Genomic DNA, 22,780 nt, shown 5'->3' on the forward strand with positions numbered 1-22,780 from the left:
GGCCAAAAAGTTCGTTCGGGTTTTTTCCATACTATCTCACAGAAAAGATGGTGAAAGAGGCCTGAACTAGGGTAGTCACAGTGGGGTGGAGAGAACTGGGTGAACCCCAGAGATATTTAGGAGGTCCAGTGAGCATGGTGGTTGAGCCCAGGAAGGGGAGGAGGGGTAGAGAGAGACTGTCAAGAAGACAAGCAGGTTTTTTACTTCAGCAACTCTATGACCAGTTGTGCCATTCAGTGAAGGAGGGAACACCAGAGGAGGACCAGCTTTACTGGGGTATAGGTAAGGAGAAAAGATGAGTTCAGTTTTTGATAGGTTTGCTGTTCCATTGGACAGTGAAGAGATATTTAGGAACACCATTGGGAACAGAAATATGTATTTGAGAGTCATCAGCATGGGAGTGGATAAGATCACCCAGGGAAGCTGTATAGAATGAAAATGAGCAAGGATCCTGAAGACACTAATGTTTAGGGGATGAGCAGAAAGAGAGAATCTGTGGAGGAGACTGAGGAGTAGCCAGAGAAGTAGAAAGAAAAATAGACAAGTATTAGGTGATAGAGGCCAAGAAAAAAGTGTGCTTCAGGAAGCAGGGACCAGAGATCAAAACATACCATAAAAGTATAATGATTAAAATACTGTGGTGTTGGCTCAGGAATAAACAGATAATAAAACAGAAGACAGTCCAGAAACAGATCAATGTATATGTAGATTTTAGTATATGATGAGGGTGACTTCTCAAAGCAAATAACTTGAAACAACTCCCTATCCATTCAGGAGGGGAAAAAAATCAAGTTAGTTCCTATTACACATCCTACATAAAGATACATTCCAAATCGATTAAACATCTACTGGAGAATAATCCATAATTTAGGAGTGGGGTTGGCTTAGACATGACAAAAACCAAGAAAATATAAAGGGGAATATTGCTAAGTCTAACTTTAAAACGTATGTAAATGTACTATACACAAAGAATGAATGACTAATAATTACATACCAGGAAAAAAGTCTGTATGTATACATCCATTATTTACCTCACAGGCAACCACATCATAAACACCTCATAAGCAACCCCTCCAGGAAACTAAACACATATAACACCTTCCATCTCCCAGGACCCTGATCTCCTCCTGGACAGACATCCCTGTTCAGCCTACTCCTCTGCCAGCCTTCACTCCTGTCTGTGGTAAGCCAGGTTGTTTAAGAATGGATATCAGAATGGGTTATCCCTTCCCTTCTGTTAAAAGTTCTCCACTTAGGAGACAAGGGAATTGGAAAGAATGAAGTGAAATTGTGTGTGTTGGGGTGGTTGAAAGATCTATGATGATGAGAGGACAAGTGTTATCAGGCAAGTGCAGCAGGCCCTGGTTATCAAGAAACCCCAGAGTTGGTGGTGGTGATAATGTTGGGGGAATAGTCTTAGCTCTCGCTTCCAATCCTCAACCTTCTTGAGATCTCTCACTCAGCCCCTAAGTAGCAGCTTCCCTGGTGGGGTTGTGTCCCTGGCTACGGTTGACCTCTGCAGCAAAACCTTCCTTTAGCTGAACAGGGTTGAGAAGTCACGTGTGCTTTCAACCACTGAAGACCACATAATTGGCCAGGTCTGCTAGGCCCTTTTACAGATTTTGGTCCTTCTGCTCTCACCAGTTTCGGGAGCTATATGTGGACAGCAACTACGTGATCAGTAACTTGCCTTTCTCCTTGTGGTCCTGGGGGGAAGCCATGGACTCCACCAAGTCTGAACCCCTGAAAGGATCACCAGAGGTAAGCCACTGTTGCTGCTTCTAGTTTTCCAAGGAAAACTGAGGTCTGGCGGGAAAGGCTGTTTTATTTCTGGGCCGGGTATGAGGATCTCGCTGTTTGTGAAGAGAGCGGAAGTGGACATACAATGGGTGAGTGGTGCGTAAGAGACAGCCGCGGGGCTGGGAATTGAACTCCGCGTCCTGACTCCCAGGTCAGCAACACTAACTGCTTCTCCACTCTGCCTTTCTAGTGTCTCGTACACTGGTTTACGTCACTGAATGTGTTTACTCTTTGCTGACTGCAAGAGCCCTAAAGAGCAAGAGAGACGACAGCTTGGCAATAAAGTCAGAAGTCAGCAGTCCCCTGGGCCCTTGGCCAAGTTTCTATTCCAGGCAACTTCTCCCTCCCTCGCCTTGGTTGACGTAACCTGAGCCCCAGCCCCGCCCCAAGTAGGGGCCAGGCCCCGCCTACAGCCCTGGCGGTTTTAAAGCCAAACTCGGTTCTCCCGGATTGGTTCCGCTTCAAAACAAAGGGGAGGGGTAATACTCGCTGTGGGCCCTCGCTGCAAGGCTGGTTTATGGGCTCGGGCCTCGTGTCGGGACCACCGCGGTATCTCGGGCTGCTAAAACCAGCCCGCGGAGAGTGCCAGCCTGGTAATAAACCAGTGACTACTGTGTAAAGGTGGCATAATCATCGTAAAAATAAAAGCCGTAATTAGGCTAACCACCATCCGCCTCCGCCCTGGCATTGGTCCTGACTCACCCAAACGGCACCCCGGCCGTCGAGGGAGAAACTGAGGCACGGGCAGAGCCAGTAGGCTGGAGAGACCAGTCGCCCTGAGTTCTGCAGCTCTCCAATCCAAAACCCGTTGTCTGGGATCGCGGTAAGGGGCTAAACCCAGAAGCGCCTACAAAGTTTGATTCTGATATGAGCCCCCCCGCCTCTGATGACTGCCCCACAACCAGGCCCCAGGAAAAGACCCGCTCAGCGCTTGGAGACTGGGAATTGGACTACAGCTCCCTTAGGCCTTTGCGGGCAAAGGCGCGCTCCTTGCCTACGCCCCGAAGCCACCCGCGGCTCCTTGCGCCGCGATGCCGCCCGGGAGTTGTAGGGCGGCGTCGAGCTCTTTCCAGGGAGCTCGCAGGCTTGAGGACTCTATATCCCTTGGTGCCCTGCGGCTGTTTCTGACGCGACCGGGTGGCCAGGGAAGGTGGGGGTGTGGCCTGCGCAGGGCCCCACCCAGCCCTCCTCTGGCTGGCTCGACTCGGCCGTGGCAGTAGGCGCGGCGGCGGCGGCGGCGGCGGCGGCGGCGGCAGCGGCGGGGGGGGAGGGGCCGGGCGGGGGGCTGGCGGCAGCGGCGGATGGACTCGCGGGTATCGGAGCTGTTCGGCGGCTGCTGCCGGCCCGGAGGGGGCCCGGCCGTGGGCGGAACCCTCAAGGCTAGGGGCGCCGGCGGCAGCAGTAGCTGTGGTGGCCCGAAGGGGAAGAAGAAGAACGGAAGGAACAGAGGGAGCAAAGCCAACAACCCCCCGTACCTGCCCCCCGAGGTAAGCACATGAGAAGTGGCGGGGTGAGAGGAAACCACTCCTTCCGGTCCCAGGACTACAGGAAGGCGGGTCAGAGAGAATTAGTACCCCCTTCCGGTGTCAAGACCCCCAGGAGAGGAGAACCCTTCTTTCCGGTCCTAGGACCCTAGGGAGGAGGGACAGAGAGACTGGGCCTCCCCCTCCGGTGTTAGGACCCCAGGGAGGAAGAGTGGGGAAAGGGGATCCCACCTGCATCCCTTTGGGAAGAACAGAGTAAAATGCCCCGGTCCCCTCCCTGCTGCAACAGGAGAAGGGAGACTGCATCCTGGGATGAGGAGTTAGAGTTTTCTGAACTTGTTCCACGGGGAGGAGGGGAGTACCCGGGAAAAAAGCAATATGTTCCGTCCTTACACACACACACACACACACACACACACACACACGCGCGCGCGCGCGCGCGCGACAGTCAGGCTTAGTCCTCCCGCCCTTTCCGTGTCCTATGAGGGAGTGGGGACAGCCTCTACCTTCCTGCTCCATCTGTCCCTAAGGCAGATAATAACTGCTACTTTGTCCCTCTTAGAAAAGGAGGACCCAGGGGAAAAGCCTCATCAAGTGGTTATAAAACTTTAGCATGTATGAGAACCACCTGGATTGCTGCTCCACCCCTAGAATTTCTGATTCAGTAGGTCAAAGGTGGCCCTGATAGTCTGCGTTTCTTATAAGTTCCCAGGTGATATGAATGCTGCTGGCCCTGGGACCACACTTTGATAACCATTAGCCTAGACCATTATCTTGTACCACTTTTTGAAACCATCCTAATTCTTCATCTCCAGCAAAATGATAAAAAGGAAGATCTTTACTGATGGGAAAAGATCTCCTTTATACTCCATGAGGTGGAGATTATGGGTGAAGACCTGTAAGAGCCTGGGAGTCAAAGGGCCTTGAAGAGATGGAATGATGACAGGAAGGGGAAAAGAAAAATAAAATGGTCAGGGAGGAGGAGTGCAGAAATGCAGGACAGGCAGAACAGGCAAATCTCATATCCTTTTGTACCCGAGAGGGGCAGGCTCAGGCAACAGGATCCTTCTGTGTTGGGTCACCTGATGTAGGGAAGAGGAGGAGATTGTGGGATGGACTCAAGATTTCACCTCAACTGAGGCATGAGAGTTAGGGGACAGGAGGGGAAAAGCCACAGTGAGTCTAGTTTGTGGCGTCTGTCTTCTTCATTATATTTTGAGTTTCTTCTCTTCATCTCAACCCCAACTTTGGAGCCCTGCCTCTCTTTCACCTGGACTCCTTTCTTATCAGGCTTGTAGTGACCAGTGCTGAGCTCACCCTTTGGCCGTGCTCCAGAACCTCTTGCAACCTCTTATTCTTGATGTCATCAGCTGAGAGGGGCGGGCAGGAAGGAAATGGTGTCTCTCAGATGAGTGGCAAAGAATGGCCTCAGCAGCCTGGACACGGAGAAGACATAGACTTGTGGGGACAACAGTTTGAGGCCCTGGGGGGAAGGGAGGGGGAGAATCTTGCATCCAGGAAGAGCGTGCTGCCAGTGATCAAAAAAGGAGGGAATCCGGGTTCTGTTCCTGGCTTAGATGGGTGACTAACTGTGTTCTCAGAGGCCTTTCCTTCAGAGGGGTCACACTGGGACTGAGTATAGGGCTGGTCTGCCATGACCTTTGACAGACACCTGCCTAAGCAGGTGCAGCCGAGGCTTCCTGCTCTCTTAAGTTAGCTGCCTGGACCGCAGGGGGAATCAAGGGGAAGTAGGGGTTAGGTCTGGACAGTGTGTGGTAACTGCTCCCTGTTTCTTTTCAGGCTGAAGATGGAAACATCGAATATAAAGTGAGTCTTAGGTTGGGGAGGGTCAGGCTGTCCTTGCTGGCGTGGGATGATTTCTTTGAGATCCTTCTAACTTCATAATCTGTAGTAATTTAAAGATGTGGTACAGGGTAAGGACTCTGTACCTCATTCTGTTGGAAGAGGACTCACTGTTAGAGGAGGTCAGGGATGAGGGTAGTTAAGAGGGAAGGGAAGGTCCTGGTCCTTTCGGCAGGACAGATGGGGAGCATGTGGGTCCAGGAGGAGCATCTCTGACTTTACCTTCTCATGATACCTCACCTGCCCTAAGCTGAAGCTGGTGAATCCATCCCAGTATCGTTTTGAGCACCTGGTGACACAGATGAAGTGGCGGCTCCAGGAGGGCCGCGGTGAGGCTGTCTACCAGATTGGAGTAGAAGACAATGGGCTGCTGGTGGGGCTGGCTGAGGAGGAGATGCGGGCCTCCCTCAAGACCCTGCACCGGATGGCGGAGAAGTATGCTTCCCCTTCCCCTTGGTTCTCCTTTCCCTAAATCTGGACCCACGCATGCCCAGTCACCTAGGGCCTGCCTCCTCTTGACAAAGGGCTGAAGTGGGGAGGGTTAGTTTTCTGGGATCCTCTGCATTGGATCCAGGCTTTTTTGCTCCTTTACTTAAGGTTTGTTTGTGGAAAGGGAGCTGTGTATATGGGATAGACTGGAGGGTGGGTAGGAAGTGAAGAAAGGTGTTGGGAGCTCTGTGGGAGGTATGAGAAGGCCATTGGTCCAGAGCAGGGATGGAAGGGGGAAGGGGAGTACAGGTGAGATGTGGCAGCTGTGGCCTTGCTGTGACAGGGTCGGGGCAGACATCACTGTTCTCCGGGAGCGAGAAGTGGACTATGATAGTGACATGCCCCGGAAGATCACCGAGGTGCTGGTACGAAAGGTCCCTGACAACCAACAGGTGGGCCCACACCCTTCCCTGCCTCTCACGCCTATGCTCCCTGGGAGGACCCCGTGGTGGCAGACTCTCCCCTGGCCTGGGACCCTGGGGTGGGGGTGGGGTCCAGTTCATCGTTTGGTCCCCAGAAAGTGCCACTGCCTTTGACCTTAACTCTCAGTGGAGAGAGGTGAAGGGTTGGAGCCCTGACCTCTGACAATTCATCCACAGTTCCTGGACCTCCGTGTGGCTGTCCTGGGGAATGTGGACTCAGGGAAGTCGACTCTGCTTGGAGTCCTGACCCAAGGAGAGCTGGACAATGGGCGGGGCCGGGCTCGGCTGAACCTTTTCCGCCACCTGCATGAGATTCAGTCCGGCCGAACCTCCAGCATCAGCTTCGAGATCCTGGGCTTTAACAGCAAGGGAGAGGTGCATGCAATCAACGGGACCCAGTGGGACCAGACTCTAAGGATGGGATGGTAGTGGTGAAGGACAGAGTCTGAGGTCAGAGTGTGGAGCCTTTCTGGAATAGTGTAGACGAAGGCCCTGAGGGCACTGAACCAGCTCTGACCTCCTTAGAAAACAAATGGGGAATCAACTGAACTAGATCTGAAATGGGGCTCAGGGTTAAGAGGCAGGGTCACCCAGGGACTGGTTTAGGTCCTGGCAACTCTTGAAGGGTTGGGGAGGCTGGCAGGGGGCACTGAGAGCCCTGGGCTCTGGGCCAGGTGGTGAATTACAGTGACTCACGGACGGCAGAAGAGATCTGTGAGAGCAGCTCCAAGATGATCACCTTCATCGACCTGGCAGGCCACCACAAGTACCTGCACACCACCATCTTTGGCCTAACGTCCTACTGCCCTGACTGTGCCCTGCTCCTCGTCAGTGCTAACACTGGGATTGGTACGAGGCATTGGGGCAGGGATGGGGCTGGAGGGGGGTGCTGACTCTCCTACCCTGGGCCTCCTTAAATCTGGGAGCCAGACCAACTCCCCTCTTGCTCTCTCCTCCTTCCCTCATTCTAACTCTTCTTTTGCTGCCTGCTTGCTTCTCTGAGCAGCCGGCACCACAAGGGAACATCTGGGGCTGGCACTGGCCTTGAAAGTGCCCTTCTTCATCGTGGTCAGCAAGGTGGACCTGTGTGCCAAGACCACAGTGGAGAGGACGGTACGCCAGCTAGAGCGGGTCCTCAAGCAGCCTGGCTGCCACAAGGTCCCCATGCTGGTCACCTCTGAGGACGATGCCGTCACTGCTGCCCAGCAGTTTGCCCAGTCCCCCAAGTAAGCCTTTCTCACTCCAGAGCCCTGATCCACAGGGATGGCTCCACAGGGCCCCAGAGCATGGGGTACCCCTCCCCCTAGGGCCAGACCAGTTCTGGTTCAGTTCTGTGGTTTTTCAGGTTGGGATTGTAGGAGGGAGTCTTTGCTGAAGGCTGGACCCTTCCCCCAAGCCAGCTTTGCTGATGCCTGGGACCCTGGAGACGAAGTGCTGTGCCAGGCATTTCGATCTCCCTGGGTTCTGGGATGGGCCTCACGTGCCACACTCCATGGCTCACAGAGAGAGGGCCCCAAGCTCCTGAGAACCTTAGCAGACAACAGAGAGGAGCCCCTCGCCACTCCAAGAGAAGCTCACCTTTCCATGTATAGGGCTCCAGCCTCTGCTTCCTGTTGGAACTTCCTCATCTGCCCATTCTGTGCCTCCCTCTACAGTGTCACCCCCATCTTCACACTGTCCAGCGTGTCTGGAGAGAGTCTGGACCTGCTCAAAGTCTTTCTGAATATTCTGCCGCCACTCACCAACAGCAAAGAGCAGGAGGAACTCATGCAGCAGCTGACGGAGTTCCAGGTAACTGGCCATCTGAACAGGCAGTGAGCTGGGGATCTGGGAGGGACCAATTCCAAGCCCCGAGTCTGTTTAGAGGTTTTGGACCTGCCAGCCCTTGATAGAATCTTCTTTGGCTTCAGGTGGATGAAATCTACACAGTACCAGAGGTGGGGACAGTTGTTGGAGGGACACTTTCCAGGTGAATTGCCTTTCTTACTACCCACCCTACTCAGCCCTCACATACCCAAACTCTGGAAGACATCATAGCCCAAAGGAGACCCTGGAGTTGAACAGAGCCCATCTAAAGGATGTGCTTGTTTGTAAATTAGGCTTTCACCATCAGAGGAGCTGGAGAAAGCTTGTGTATTGGCTTATAAGGGAAGAAACAGTATTGCTGCTTATTAGGACTCTCCAGGCCCCTGGGGGAGAAGTGTGGGTCTTGGCCCCAGGAAGAAAACTAGAGTGCATCAACTGACTTTATCTCCAACTAGGGAAATGAGAGGTCCCTTAAGACTCTTTCCAAAGCAGAGGATGAAACCCAAGGGGATAACTGCTTTTTCAGGAATCAGGTGCTCAGTGTCGAATCAACAGGTACCTGTCTGCCAGCGTCACTGCCAGCCTTTCCTGGTGTTAGCCTTCAGTCTGAATTCTGGACTGGGGCAAGGCAGTCATCTCCCCTACCTTCCAGTTGGAATTTAGGGTCTCTTTCTCCCACCCGAGGGACTCAGTCTTAGAAGGGAAGGACCTAGTAGAGAAGCAGGTAGGGGGGCTTAGGCTGACGCTGTGCCACCTGCCCTGTGGGCTGCAGTGGGATTTGCCGTGAGGGGGACCAGCTGGTGGTGGGCCCCACGGACGATGGCTGCTTCCTGGAGCTGAGAGTATGCAGCATCCAACGCAACCGCTCTGCCTGTCGTGTGCTGCGAGCTGGTCAGGCCGCTACGCTGGCCCTCGGGGACTTTGACCGAGCACTCCTTCGCAAGGTGAGGTGGGAGGGGGGGTTGGAGAACACAAAGAGAAATGCCTGGGAGGCTGGCTCCTTGAATGAGAAGCATCTGTCTAAGGTGCTTCAGGGGAACTTGAAGAGAACCTAGTCCCTAAGCCAAGAAGCTGGTTACACAGACTGTCTGTGTATGGAAAAGGCTTAGGGTACTCACAAAGCGCAGATCACGAAATGTGAATTACTGTGGTGCAACCCGAATGTCCAGGACTCTGAAAGCACTAAGCATTAGAAGGGTTAGAGGACATGAAAGGTGGGTAAGGAAGGGCTCCCTCAAAAAGAATAGTTTTCCGTATTGTCTTCTGAGGTCTTTGTGTTGGAAGTCCTAGAGGAGGAGGAAGTTGAGGAGCTGTAAGGGGTGTGAGGGTGGCCAGGGAGGAGAGGCTAATGTGAGGTCTGCCCTTCCTGGGTCTGGGGGCTGTGCCTCCCCAGGGCATGGTGATGGTGAGCCCAGAGATGAATCCCACCATCTGCTCAGTGTTCGAGGCAGAGATAGTCCTGCTGTTCCACGCCACCACCTTCCGGCGAGGCTTCCAGGTGACAGTACACGTGGGCAACGTACGTCAGACAGCAGTGGTAGAAAAGATCCATGCCAAGGTGAGAGGGGCCCAGCCATGCCCCTGTTTTCCTAAGGAAAAGTCAGAATTCTGCTTCCAGAAAGGAGGAAAGCCTGTCCCCATATTCGTAGAGAGCTCCCTTATCCCACAAAGGGGACAAAGCCCCACTTGGGGGGTGGGGCAGACACCTGCTAGGCCCCCGAGGGTGGAGAGCCAAGGCTGGTAGAGACAGGAGGTGCTTTCCAGGGCCAGTGACCATGTATCTGCTGCAGGACAAGCTGCGGACAGGGGAGAAGGCAGTGGTACGTTTCCGCTTCCTGAAACACCCAGAGTACCTGAAGGTGGGCGCCAAGCTGCTGTTCCGGGAGGGTGTCACCAAGGGCATCGGCCATGTCACCGATGTGCAAGCCATTGCAGCGGGAGAGGCCCAGGCCAACATGGGCTTCTGAACTCCTCCAGGCAGGCACAGCTCTACTGCTGTCTCTACAGTACATAAGGTGACTTCCGGCCATGCTGCCCCCTGTTAGCGGCTCTGCGTGTTAGTAGGCTAGGGAGTGAGGGGTGCTCTCTACTGCTTGCTCCCTGCCAGCTCTTCTGGAGAGACGCCAAGCTTGGTGTGACCAGGGAGGGGCAGTCCTGAGGGAGAGGACAGGAGAATTCAGGGCAGTGCTCAGCAGCCGTGTGTCCGCCTGGTTGGCTCATCAAGCCTGGCATCCCTAACGGCCTGTCTACCGGAGGGAGCTGATCACCGCCACGTTGGCCCCACTGTCAGGACTGGGCATGATTCGCCGGTGTGGTCCCTGCACGTCAGGAATTGTCACAACAACTGGGGGTGGTCCTCGAAAGCACTCCTTTTTTCTATACCTCTTCTCAAGGCCATGTAAGTTGCCCATCTCTACTTGACTGTGGACAAAAGACATCTGCTCCTGGCCCTCTGGTGGCCCAGGGTCTGAAGAAGTGGCACAGGGACAGTGAATGGCAGTGCTCCCGCCCTGTGCTGAGACATGAGGTCTGCTCTTCAGCTTTGTCTCCCTTCCCTTCTTCACTCAAGGGCCATGTCCCCAGTTCCTCCTCTCAAAGGCCCCACAGGTGCTATTTGTTGTGCTGGCCCAGGTGTGGGGCCGCCAAGCTAAGACTTGGCGTACCGAAGGTCAGCTGCATGTCAATCAGTCTTGTCCCCTCCTCTGCAGCGATCTGCTAGTTTTAATGCTGGATCAAACAGGTTGTTTTGCCACAGTCCCCAGACTGGTGGCTGGGGACCTGACTCACAGCTCCCCATCCTGCCCCCATGTAAGTCCTCTCTTATTTTAGTAATTTGTAGTGATCATCCCTTTCCCACTGTTGCAGGGAACCTGGAGGAAAGGGAAAGATGTTGCCATACTTACTATTCTTTAGAGCATGGATTCCCTCTTTCCCTTTGTTAGTGTCCTGGGTTCCCATGGACTCAGGGATTTGGTTGAGGTTTCTCTGCATATATATATACATATATATTATATATATATATATATATATATATATATATAAATACACATATATATATTGTACAGAATAAAAATGTTTTATTGAACACACTGTGCTTATGCTTAAGACCCAGGCGCATCTTCCAGAGCTGGATTCCTCTCCAGGATCAGAGACGAGTGAAACCCTTACACTGCTGAGCCCTGAATGGGGGAAGAACACATTTGGTATCTCATTCACCCTGCCTCCTTTCCTCTCCCCCACTTGGCTATCAGTATTCCAGTGCTGTGACTCAAGGATTCTGGCCTGTTTTGCATAGTTCTTTGAGTGAGCAGAATAGAAAGTGAAACTGCCGCCTTTTCAGCTAAGATAGGTGTCCACCCTGTACTTGAGGAGTTGGCCACATGCTAATGGTCACAGGGGTAAGGAGGCTGATGACTATGCCCTGTCAGAGATTTGGAGATAAGCGTGCCAGCTACTTAATGACGAGTAGAACTTAGAGACATGGCAGTCTGGTCCTCACGCTTTTCCTAGCAATGCAAGGTAGCCTGAAGTGAGGTTTATATAATCTAAACTGGCTTTTTGGAGCCGAAAGCCAGCTGGCGAAACCTTTGTCCCTTCCTCCTGTTTGTGTTCAGAGTACCTGACTACCACATTTTATGGGTGAAGAAATATGGCCCAAGGTTAAAGTCAACTGTAAAAAGCAGGGACTACAGGGACTTCCCTGGCAGCCAGTGGTTAAGACTCCACGCTTCCACTGCAGCGGGGCGAGGGTTTGATCCTGGTAGGGGAACTGAGATCCCGCATGCTGCGCAGTGTGGCCAAAAAAAAAAAAAAAAAAGCAGGGACTACATTTTCAGTACTGATCCTTGCAAAAGAAATTTAATGATAAATGTGGGCCATGGTCCCACAGGTATTCTGCCTCCAGGGTATTAAAGTGATAGCCTCCCCACCATTCAGGCTCAGCTGCTTTTTATATATCACTGGTTTAACTTGCTACTAAGAAGCCTGTGGTTGAAGAACTTCCTCTTGGTGTTGGGAACTAAGAACCATTTACTTCCTACTGTACAGTTGCTGATAAACCGCTATGAGGGAAGGTTATAGTCAGCAAAAAGGTACTATAGCCTTCTCCCAACACTGACGTTTGCATGTCTGTCTGCTGCCCCCTCCACAGGCTCACTGCCAGTATGCTGGGGCAGGGCTGGCATTCCCAAGAAAACAACGTGTGCTGCTGGTATTGTCTTTATTGGTTATTCACTAGTGCTCCCCCTACCTCCCCCCACTACCTGTCTTGGCCTCTAGAAGGTCAATGAAACCAAGGTTTCTACCACATTACTTTTCTATTTGACTCCTTCCAGTCAACTGAAGTGCTAAAAATTTGTTCAACTTGATCTGTACAGCACCCAGAGGAGATTTTTTTTTTAAACTTCTCCCTAGATTAGGAAAGGAAGTTTTGGAAAATGATACCCAGACATCTCCACAAACTAATGAGGCACTTTGCTACATTAATGCAACATTGAGGAGTATAAAAAGGTGTATAAGTAGTATGTACATTTTGATTGTTACAGTTCTGGTGATCTTAAAATTTTCAGTATATACATTTCATCCAGTGACTATCAAGCACCTGTTGTGTGCAAGGCACTGTGAATTCTTGCCTTTAAGAAATCTACAAGTCTAGTAGGGAAAGAGCCATATATACAGTAAGCACTATCTTTTATTAGATATTTAACTGCCACAAAAGTGGAAGGTCTTTCTGGAAGAAGAAATAATTTGCTAGACACAGTGGTTTTCAAATGTTCCCCCTTCAAATTACAGACCCCCAATTTATAAATAAGCTAAAATAAGCCTAAAAGTACTGGTTTGAGTACATGTATGGGAAGGGGGACTATGTATTCTGTTCTCCCTACCCTCTTATCTCCCCCCTCCACTGCCACCACTCAGTTCATCTTTGATTGGGTTCTCTGTGTAATCAACATTTCCCATATCAGAAAAGCCAAAACTGACTTTCCACACATAAGAATGGAGATTAAGAATACAGTACTATAAACATGGACTAGTGCAAAAAGCTACAGTAATTCATTTAAAACCCTAAACTAAAGATTCACACTTCAGTAGGGAAGAGATGAACGTGCCAGTGACCCTGAAGGCCCAAGCATTTACCTCTTACATTTGTCTTTAGGGTTTAAGGAAATGACCTTGCCCTCTACAAACCTGGTGGGCTGTTATTATCTTCTAGATGGGTATTTCTCAAATTTGTTAATATACAAATTCAGTAGGGGTGGGGGTAAGGCTGAGACTATTTCTAACAAGTTCTCTGGTGGTGGAGCTGCTGCCCCTCAAAATCACACTTGGAGTAACAAGGTCCTAGAGATGATCTAGTTCTGATCATGACTTAGCCAATCTAAACAGAGTTCCTGAGCTGGTCCAGTAACAGTCTCACTGCAAGAGGTAGAAGGGCCAATGGCTAAAATTGTGGCTATGATAGGGTTTACTTGAATGAAATTCAGTATTTATTGAGTAGCTTCTCTGTACACAGTCCTGCCCTAAATTAGTTACCACTTTAGGGTTTCAGGTCTTCACCTCACATAAAAAAATTTTTTTAACTTTATTTCACTCAGTTCCTTTTATGTGCCAATGTTAAGCTACATACTTTAAGTACATTTTTCTTAATCTTCAGTAATCTAAGGCATTATCTCAGTTTTACACATGAGGAAAGTGACTTGCTCAAGGCCGTATTCCAAGAGGCAAAGCCAGGTTTGGAACCAGATCTCTTAACTTCCGAGGCCCAGGCATTTTAAACTGTATGACACTGCTTCCCTAAAGACTAACAATTAAAAACTCAATACAGTTGTATCTCTGGAAGATGAGTTTTTACATCCCTGTCAACAATAGAATTAGAAACCCTGAGTTGGAAGCCTTAACTCAGCATCTAACCAGATTATTTTCCTTATTAAAAATTTTATAAAGTTATAAATTTCCTTGAGAAGTGAACATATTTCCATCTCCCAGTTACAAATAAAAAAACCCTGCGGCAAGCCTGAGGGCAGCACTAGTGTGTTAATGGCTTAAAAAATGATTCCAATGTCTGCATGCCCTCAGGCCTAGGGCGTTTATTCCTGGCGGCCAAAGGGCTCTTGGGATTTCTTTTGCCTTGAGGAGAACTGGCAGGAGCAACCCGGGGGTTGGAGTGGGGCTGCAAAAAGGATTTCTGCAAGTCCAACGCAAAGTGATAGTCTGTATGCTCTGGCATCTCCCATACAGGTACCAGAGAGCCACACTTCTCACAGGGCACTTGGTCCTCAGCAGCCAGAAGACTGGAGGTAGTAGGTGCCTTCTGAGCCACCTCCAGAGCAGACTTGGAAGTTAAAGAAGCAAGGCTGCTTAGGCTGTTCTGGGCCAAATCCATCTCTGCAGGAGTTGCTTTGAAGGATCCTAGCTTCAACACCTTTTCACAGACAGGGGCACAATCTGGACACTCTGTTGGAAAACAATTTGGTAACTCTTTAGGACTGGACTGTGGTTTTTGTGGAGGGAAGAAAACATTAGTAAGCTGTTTCTGCTTTAGAAGCAGACTCTTCTGTTTAAAGAAGGGCTCAGTTCCTGAAGTACGACTGGTTTGGAAAGGTAATGAGGGCTTGGAGGGTGAATTGCTTATGGGGGCCTGCGTAGTGGCAGTAAGAGAAGAAAGTGAAGCTTCTTTGACTTTCTGCTTTTCTGCAGCTTTCTGGAAGAATGATTCCAGAGAAGTGGTTGCTTTCTTAGTGGTTGTCACCACTGGGCCATTTTCCTGGGTCTTATCTTCTGAACGGGTAGTTGGCACCTTTGACGGAGAACTTGGGTCACTGCTCAAGAAGATGGTGATGTCTGTGCCAGGTGAAGGGGCAGAGGCAGAGAATTTGGTAGCACAGAGGAAAACCATTGTAAGGGGAGGGGACCTGAATAGAAAGTAAAAGAATAAGATTAGCACCAGGTCACAGGTTCAGTTTGTAAATGATTGGGATTCTGGTTCTGCCACAAAAGGAAACTGTTACTGCAGTGGTTCTCAGACTTTAGGGTATATTGGATTAATAGATTCAATAGACGTGGGATGGGCAGAGAATTTGCCATTCTAACAAGTTCTCAGGTGATGCTGATGTTGCTGGTCTAGGACCACACCTTGAGAACCACTGACTTTGGTGAACACCTACCAAGTCAGATGTGTAAGTTGGATCCCCTGACAGCTGGGTTTATTGTTTTCATAAGATAACTTCTGCAGAGCTGCTGAAATTCAGGGTTGAGGCAAGAAACTATTCAGGGCAATAAAAAAGCTTTAGAATATTTAGAGTGGAAAGACTTTTGAAAAAATCCTCTTACGCACTCTTCTGTTTTTAAACAGAACCGGAACTCTGACAGACTTTGAACTCTGGAATTTTTAGAGAATGAAATTTCACAGCTGCTTTGGTTATCTGGTCTCAGAAATATTTCAAGAAATTCCTGTCATAAAGTTCCTCATGTCTAATTACCCAAATAAATTTTCACATGAGTTGAATTTTGGAAGATGAAATGTGCTTTTATATACAGATTAGTCCCTTGATGAGGTAAATTTAAAAGTTATCATGACAGTATCTCACTATTCTCCTCTTTCATGCTCAGGGACAGTCTTATAATCAGACAACGTTATGCTTCCCTGTCAATATTTGACACTCTTGGTGAGTAGTATTTGTTATAGTCTGTCAATTTACAAGGTTTAATGTGAACATAGTATCACAATTATCATTTGGTTCAGTAAAACCATTCAATATTTGAAAATAAATATACCAGGAAGTAAAAGTAAATTATTCTAAGAACAAAGACTCTAACTTTAGAGACCCATACATGTAGTACCCTTATATTCAGATATGCAGTAACTTAGGTGCCTAACTAAACTTTTTTTTATAATCTCCAATGTAGATCTATAAATAAGCAACCAATTTATCTTCCTCACATAATTATATTTACATTGTGAATCTGGAATACTTTTTTCAATTTAAGAGGCTATGTTAAATAAATAATTATGGTATTCCAATACTGAAATCATTAATATCTGGACAGTAAATGAACATACTCCAGTATATACTTGGTTATCTTTAATGGCCAGCTGAAGTGAAGTTTATTATTATGACATTTGGTATTACACCAGTGGAGCTTGTAACTGAGTTGGGATGTGAGAGAGAGATTACTGGTGAATAGGTCACTTTCATTATCAAGGAAGATGATTTTAAGATAGAACCATCAAGCAGTTGAGAGAAAAGTTCCCTGAAACTTGAGTTCTGTACTCCTAAGTACAATTGGTCATTCCCCTGACTATAGCAAATTGATATAGGCAGGGATAGTATTGGTTCACTCTGCCTCTCAAACCAAATGTAGGCAAAGAGGCTGCAGCTGAGCTGCCTTGTTTCTGGTGCTTCTACTGTGTCCTACCCCAGCTGGAATGCTTATATACCCACTAATTTTAAATAAAGACAGGGTTTAAGTCTCAAAAGAAGATGAGTTAGAAGGAAACTCACCATTCAGTTTGGGTTCCTGAAGTGTTACAGTTCCTGATGAGAGCAAATGCATCATGGCTCATCTTGTGAGCATCATAGCGAGGAAGGGCACAGCAGCGGCGCAGGCTGCTGAGACGTCTGTCTCCTTGGACGCGAATGCTCACGACCAACTGAGTGGCCACCCTGTCATTCTGTGGGTGTAAATGGATTGAGACAGAACTGAAGTTACCTTGAGCATGTGGATTCTATATAGTGATGTCTGTGAGAGGAAAAAACCAGGGTGACAGAATGGTTTGGGAATAGGTTTAATTTTTTAAAATTTTGTTCTGTTTCTGAGTATAAATAATTGGAGAAGACATAATTTAGATGATGGAATATTAGAATATCTAGGCTATTTTGACAGGTAATGGGAACAGGACAGAATAAATGAAAATGGATTCTCCTGAATGTTTTGTTTTGTTTTTTGGTGGTGTCCGTGCAGGAAGATTATACTAAATACTTGTAATACTATATTCTAGTTTATGACTGAAGGAGGGTTCATGTAAGTCATTGAAAGGGTGTCAGGATTGAGTAGTGGATCTATTCTTTAATCTGCTCTGATGCTCTTATGCTTAAGAGCAGAAGTGGACTTACCTGGTGGCACAAGTGGTTAAGAATCCGCCTGCCAATGCAGGGGACACAGATTCGATCCCTGGTCCGGGAAGATTCCACATGCCGCAGAGCAACTAAGCCCATGTGCCACAACTACTGAGCCTGCGCTCTAGAGCCCGTGAGCCACAACTACTGAGCCCGTGTTCCACAACTACTGAAGCCCATGCACCTAGAGCCCGTGCTCCTCAACAAGAGAAGCCACCGCAATGAGAAGCCCACACACTGCTATGAAGAGTAGCCCCTGCTCGATGCAACTAGAGAAAGCCCATGCGCAGTAACGAAGATCCAACGCAGCCAAAAAATAATTAATTAATTTAAAAATACGTGTTTGTTAAATGCATAAATATTTCAATCTTAACAACAAAAAAAAAACAGCAGTAGTTTCCACTAGCGCCTCCTTACAGCCCATCTATAGAAGATAAAGTGTAGTGAGCCTGCCTCTAGAGAGCATGATCATTGATACACTTTTCAGTGACGTCTAAGCACCTGAATACTGTTGATGCAAAGCAAACTAAGAAATAAAGGTCGAGGCAAGAAGGTAAAAAGTATACATAGGGATCCCCTCAAAATCGAAAGATTCTAGTGAGAAGAAACACCCCTAAGACAAACCAAGAGCAGCAACCAACTTCTAGGTAAAAATACATTTTGTATTTTTGTGCATTTTGTAAATACAGTTTATACAGATTTGTATATCTCGAGAGAATACAAATAGGCAATTACAAACAAGTCCTTGTTGACTAAAACCGTTCAACTATAACTGACTGCCTACTATGTATCAGGCACTATCTAGAGATACAGGAGAGAACAAAAAGTCCAGGCCCTTCTGGATCTTATCTTGTAGTAGGAGCTGCATATAATAAACAAGTAGGCATGTGATAGAAATGACCACAAAGTGCCATGGAAAAAAGCAGAGTAAGGCAGGGAGTGATGGAGGCTGCTGATATGACAGGGGAGTTGGGGAGAAGGGGAAGGTGAAATTTACTTGGTGTGTTAAATAAATGGGGAGGAGGCCAGCAAGTGGAGTCTAGAGGGGAGTGAGCTAGGGGGAGATGATAGGACATAAGGTCATTGACTGTTAGAGAATAAAGAGATGAGAACGGAGCGACACCTAGTGGGAAAAGTCAAATAGACCCATAACACAACCTCTTTACGATGCCTCCCAAAGAACATTTACCACCACCTCAGCTAAAAAGGGCCAAACAGGTAATTATAGATGATTCCTGACAGTATACAGTTGATGTCTCAACTGGAGAGGACACATCAAAAAATACCATCAGGAAAATGGAAATAAAATCCACAGAATGGGAGAAAATATTTGCAAATTATATATTTGACAAGGGACTTATACCCAGAATACACACAGAACTTTTAAAACTCAATATAAAGAGACAACCCACTTCAAAAATGGGCAAAGGATCTTGACAGACATTTCTCCAAAGAAAATAAAATAGCCAATAAGCACCTGAAAACCATGAGATACCACTTCACACCCACTAAAAATTTTTTAAAAGACACTAACAAAGATATAGAGAAATTAGAACCCTCTTACATTGCTGGGAGTGTAAAATAGTGCAGCAACAGTCTGGTATGCTAACATAGAGTTGCCATGTGACTCAGCAATTCTACTCCTAGGTATATATACAAGGGAAATGAAAACATGACTACACAAAAATCTGTACATGAATGTTCACAGCAACATTATTCATAATAGACAAAAAGTGGAAATATCCATTCACTGATGAATTGATAAATAAAATGTGGTATATCCATTCAATAGAATGTTGTGATAAAAAGGAATAAAGTACTGATAGATGCTACAATATGGGTAAACCTTGAAAATATTATGTTAATTGAAAGATTTCAAGCCAGTCACTCAAAAAGCCACATATTCTATTATTCCATAGATATGAAATGTCCAGAATAATTAAGTCTATAGAGACAGAAAGCAGACTAGTGGTTGCGTAGGTCTGGGGGAGTAACTATTAGTGGGTATAGGATTTCTTTTCTGGGTTATGAAATGTTCTTAAATTGATTATGGAATAGTTGAACAACTCTGAAATATACTAAAACTACTGAACTGTATACTATAAATGGGTGAATTTCATGGTATGTAAATATATATATATGTATCAATAGAGCTTTTTTTTTGAAAGAGAGAAGATAAACCAATCAGATGTTTCATCTTTGACCTACGACTCTGTCTCTAAAACTGAGTACTTCTTTGTCACATGGACTATGTTAAAGCCGAATAATTTACAGTCCAAACCCTAAATGTCCTGCTTAATGGTTCTGTACTCTGATGAAGATCCACTGTATATTCAGAGTTGCAGTAACATTTAGATAATATACAAAAAAGTAAAAGCAAATGGTAATGAGGGAGACAGGGGTAGTCAGGTCTTAACGTTCACAGATCCAGGCTTTTGAGAATCATACTGAGTTTTATGGCAGTTTTATGGGAAAAGATAAAAGATTTCTTAAACTTTTCCAGCTGGTATCTTTTTGTATCTTTGTTTCTACTCCATAAGGTAAGGAGCAACTTGTATTTAAATCCCAAACCTCACCCCAGGAATAAAGAAAGAAAATCTTACATCATTTCGGTCCTTGATTAGTCTCTCCTCTAGTTCCTGGGCTAATTGCAAAAGCCACCATTGTACCTAAAAAAAGCATTGAGACTTTAATCTTTCATTTAAAGACTCTAGGTTTATTATAGAACTAAATGGTGGTTTTGTTCAGTTCTCCCCAAAATGGAAGTGTGTAACAAAGTCTCCCCTGTTACAATCCCCAGATCATAGAAATCTTCCGTACTCTGACCTGCCCTAGCTCAAGAGCTTTCATTCTTTTCCTGCTGGCATGCCATCAGGTGAATTTCAGGCATGTTCCAGCTCTGAGAAAAAAAGACACAGTGGGCTTCCCTGGTGGCGCAGTGGTTGAGAGTCTGCCTGCCGATGCAGGGGATACGGGTTCGTGCCCCGGTCTGGGAAGATCCCACATGCTGCGAAGCGGCTGGGCCTGTGAGCCATGGCCGCTGAGCCTGTGCGTCCGGAGCCTGTGCTCTGCGACGGGAGAAGCCACCACAGTGAGAGGCCCGCGTACCACACACACACAAAAAAAAGACACAAACTTGAGGCACAATATCCTGGCCTCCTAAGATTTCACCTATCAAAAAATGAGTAATTCCATTTCAAACTTCAATCAGCTCCATTCTATTTCTTTTCAGATGGAAGAAAGGGAAAAAATAATAATAAAAAAAATCCCAAGTTAAACTAATCAATTTTCAGCACACAAAAAACCTTCTATTTCCTTCATATTTTACAGCATAAAGGTCCCATCTAACTTTCCACAGCTACCAAAACCTACCCACCAACTCCCTTAAAAGAGGCAATGTTCTGTCAAGAATGTCTGCCTACCTGTTCCCGAGCAGCCAGAGCTGTTTTTCCTGGGAAGTTCTTGCTGCAGGCAATGGTTTTGGGTATTTGCCTGGGTCTAACTGGATCATGTTCAATCCCCCGGCACATGGCATATAGCCAAGATCTAATGAAACCAGCAAAAAAGTTTAAGGTGAAAGCAAATGATTATTCTTGTTAAAACAAAATACCTATATTATACTACCTTTTATCCCTTTCATGAAAAAGGGAAAATTTGTTCAAAATTAAGTACACCTCACCCGTAACAGAATCCTTGCCCTTCCCAATGAATTCCAGTAATGATAAATTGCCGAGGAGAACACATTATGCTTTCTAAAGCCAAGTCATCATTTGTGTTTTGGGAAAAGTGCCAACTAAGCCACATATTTCATATCCCCAAGTATTTTTGGTACTTAGTAAGCAAAAATACAAGGATTTTTAAGAGAACAACAGCATCTTAGCACACATAAATATTGTACATGTGTATATCAGAGCTTCAGAGTAACAGCTCCTATCTACCAACCTATTTAGGCACGTGAAAAAAACTAGACTAATAGGTTATAATGATTTAATATTTTAAAGCAAAAGGACCAATGCAATTACCTCGAGGAGCAAATATTAACCTAAAGATAGGTCTAGATTTTACCTGATGCTCTTGTCTACATTTGAATTTAGCATATCCATAAAGGTTATGATTGAAAAGCATTAGGAATCACTTACCCATTTTTCTCCCCAAAATGACTCTGGAGCTGGGATTCAGTGAACTGGGTCAGTTCTCCCATGTATTCTACCCCCAGGGTTTCAATGACAGAAGCCCCTAGCTTTCCTCCAAGATGACGGCTAACAACAACCAAAAAAAGACAAAAGATTTATAGGTCACATCATAAATATCTAGTTAGCAGGGAAAATGAGAACACACATTGGTCCTGTAAACTATTGATTTTCTAGCATAAGACTAGACGACTCTGGGAATTCAGTACTCTGGAAGTTAGGGCCTGGGAAGAAGACTAACCATAGCATAAACACAAGGGTAAAGTCATTAATTAGTTATCAAGTCAACTGTGTATAAAACTTTCAATTGTACAGGATCTACTGTCCCATTTAGGGATTAAAATTCCACCTCCAAAACAAACCCCTTCTATAGCTAAAACATTTTATATTTAAGAATATAGTAAAAAAAAAAAAAAAAACAACTCTTCAGCTTGGCCTTTGAGATGTCTAATAATCTGTCCTCAACCTCTCTGTTCAGTCCTTTTTCCATCACTTATCTTCCTCAATATGGTCCCAGTTCACTGGAAATATATTTTCTCCCTCTTGGTGCTCAAAACAGTCTCCAAATTGGTATTTCTCTTCTATTCTCATCTGACTCTCCCATGCCTTTTTCATAAGTCCTTCTCAGATGACTTTTATGAACTTTGGTAACTACCTGTACAATTCATTTAGCAGTTACTCACATATAGTCTTGATGATAGCACTTTCACTATTGCTTTGAACAGATATATCTTGTCCCTTCAACAATATTATAAGCCCTTGTCAAGGACACACTATTGGTATGCACAACCTAGTTATTAATTTTATTTGGGAGCAATTCAGTAGCCCTGAACAGCTTGATACGCTACTAGAACAAAGAAAAGAAGTAAAATTCCTATTTGTTATTTAGTAACAGGCTTGAGTAAAAAACCTAGAAGGAAGTTAAACATATAGCTAAAAAACAGTTCATTCTTTTAAAATTCAGGATTAAGTATCTTCCACAGATAATCCGGAATTGAAAGTTCATTAAGAAAAAAATCTCAGCATGTTTGTAAAATTTTCTGTGTCATCTCCCTCCTGTCCCCATGGTACCTATTTTCCCTGGCTCCAATCCTTAAGGAACAGAAGAAACTACAACCAGAGAGGGCCTTCACATATATAGAAGTGAAATTTAAGGTGCTCCCTGAATACTTACATTTTGCTAATAGGCACTTGGCTGAAGAGCTGTGGGACTGACCCATGTGAGACCAGGGTCTGCCGGTTGGGCTTGTTTAGTCCACAGGCCAGCTTTGCCAGAACCTGGAGCATGGAAAGTATAAAAACCCCATTACTGTCAACACCCACACACAGAGTTGGTGAATATTAACACACACATATACACGCATACACACGGCACAGCTTAAGGGCTGTAACTAATGGTTTCCACGTTAAAAACAAAACCAAAACCAGAAACTCAAGACATCTCCAAAGCTTGGTGTCCCACAATATCCACAGTGGAAAACATGACCCACTATCATTATCCTCATTGTCCTTTCCACATCTTCCATTCTCAGTCTTTCTTTAGTCATTTATTCCACCCTCATCTATTCCTTAAGGTTTTCCTATTTCAAGAGGGTGAAAAAGTAGAGAAG

General features: G+C 46.5%; 2 protein-coding genes across 4 annotated transcripts in view; one reads left to right on the forward strand and one right to left on the reverse strand.

Annotated features, from left to right (window-relative positions):
• The first annotated feature begins 3,086 nt into the window (after positions 1-3,086).
• On the forward strand, positions 3,087-15,368 carry GTPBP2 (GTP binding protein 2). Of its 2 annotated transcripts, XM_060021758.1 has the most exons (15): positions 3,087-3,287; positions 5,085-5,111; positions 5,398-5,582; positions 5,920-6,028; positions 6,236-6,433; positions 6,733-6,907; positions 7,065-7,284; positions 7,714-7,849; positions 7,969-8,027; positions 8,637-8,808; positions 9,258-9,422; positions 9,655-11,067; positions 12,015-12,074; positions 14,561-14,713; positions 15,216-15,368. In XM_060021758.1, exons 1-12 carry the CDS (start codon positions 3,102-3,104, stop codon positions 9,829-9,831), a joined length of 1,809 nt encoding a protein of 602 aa, XP_059877741.1. In that variant the 5' UTR covers positions 3,087-3,101; the 3' UTR covers positions 9,832-11,067; positions 12,015-12,074; positions 14,561-14,713; positions 15,216-15,368. The 2 variants fall into 2 exon arrangements, with proteins under 2 accessions (XP_059877741.1, XP_059877740.1); XM_060021757.1 differs by lacking the exon at positions 12,015-12,074 and having other exon boundaries at positions 14,561-15,368.
• The window catches only part of POLH (DNA polymerase eta), a 29,825-nt gene continuing 19,041 nt past the window's right edge, over positions 11,997-22,780 (reverse strand). For both annotated transcript variants that reach the window (XM_060021755.1, XM_060021753.1), the window contains exons 6-11: positions 22,345-22,448; positions 21,120-21,239; positions 20,403-20,526; positions 19,584-19,649; positions 16,366-16,535; positions 11,997-14,775 (exon numbers count right to left, since the gene is read on the reverse strand). In XM_060021755.1, coding sequence (XP_059877738.1) covers positions 13,890-14,775; positions 16,366-16,535; positions 19,584-19,649; positions 20,403-20,526; positions 21,120-21,239; positions 22,345-22,448 — 1,470 coding nt within the window. In that variant the 3' untranslated portion in view covers positions 11,997-13,889. The remainder of the gene's footprint in view (positions 14,776-16,365; positions 16,536-19,583; positions 19,650-20,402; positions 20,527-21,119; positions 21,240-22,344; positions 22,449-22,780) is intronic.

Source organism: Delphinus delphis, chromosome 10 (genome assembly GCF_949987515.2).
Source record: "Delphinus delphis chromosome 10, mDelDel1.2, whole genome shotgun sequence".
NCBI lineage: Eukaryota > Metazoa > Chordata > Mammalia > Artiodactyla > Delphinidae > Delphinus > Delphinus delphis.

Coding starts and splice junctions, on each gene's coding strand:
- GTPBP2 (XM_060021758.1), top strand. CDS start 3,102: ATGGACTCGCGGGTATCGGAGCTGTTCGGCGGCTGCTGCCGGCCCGGA. Junction 8,028..8,636: donor GTTGGAGGGACACTTTCCAG/GTGAATTGCCTT, acceptor TGTGGGCTGCAG/TGGGATTTGCCGTGAGGGGG. Junction 8,809..9,257: donor ACCGAGCACTCCTTCGCAAG/GTGAGGTGGGAG, acceptor GTGCCTCCCCAG/GGCATGGTGATGGTGAGCCC.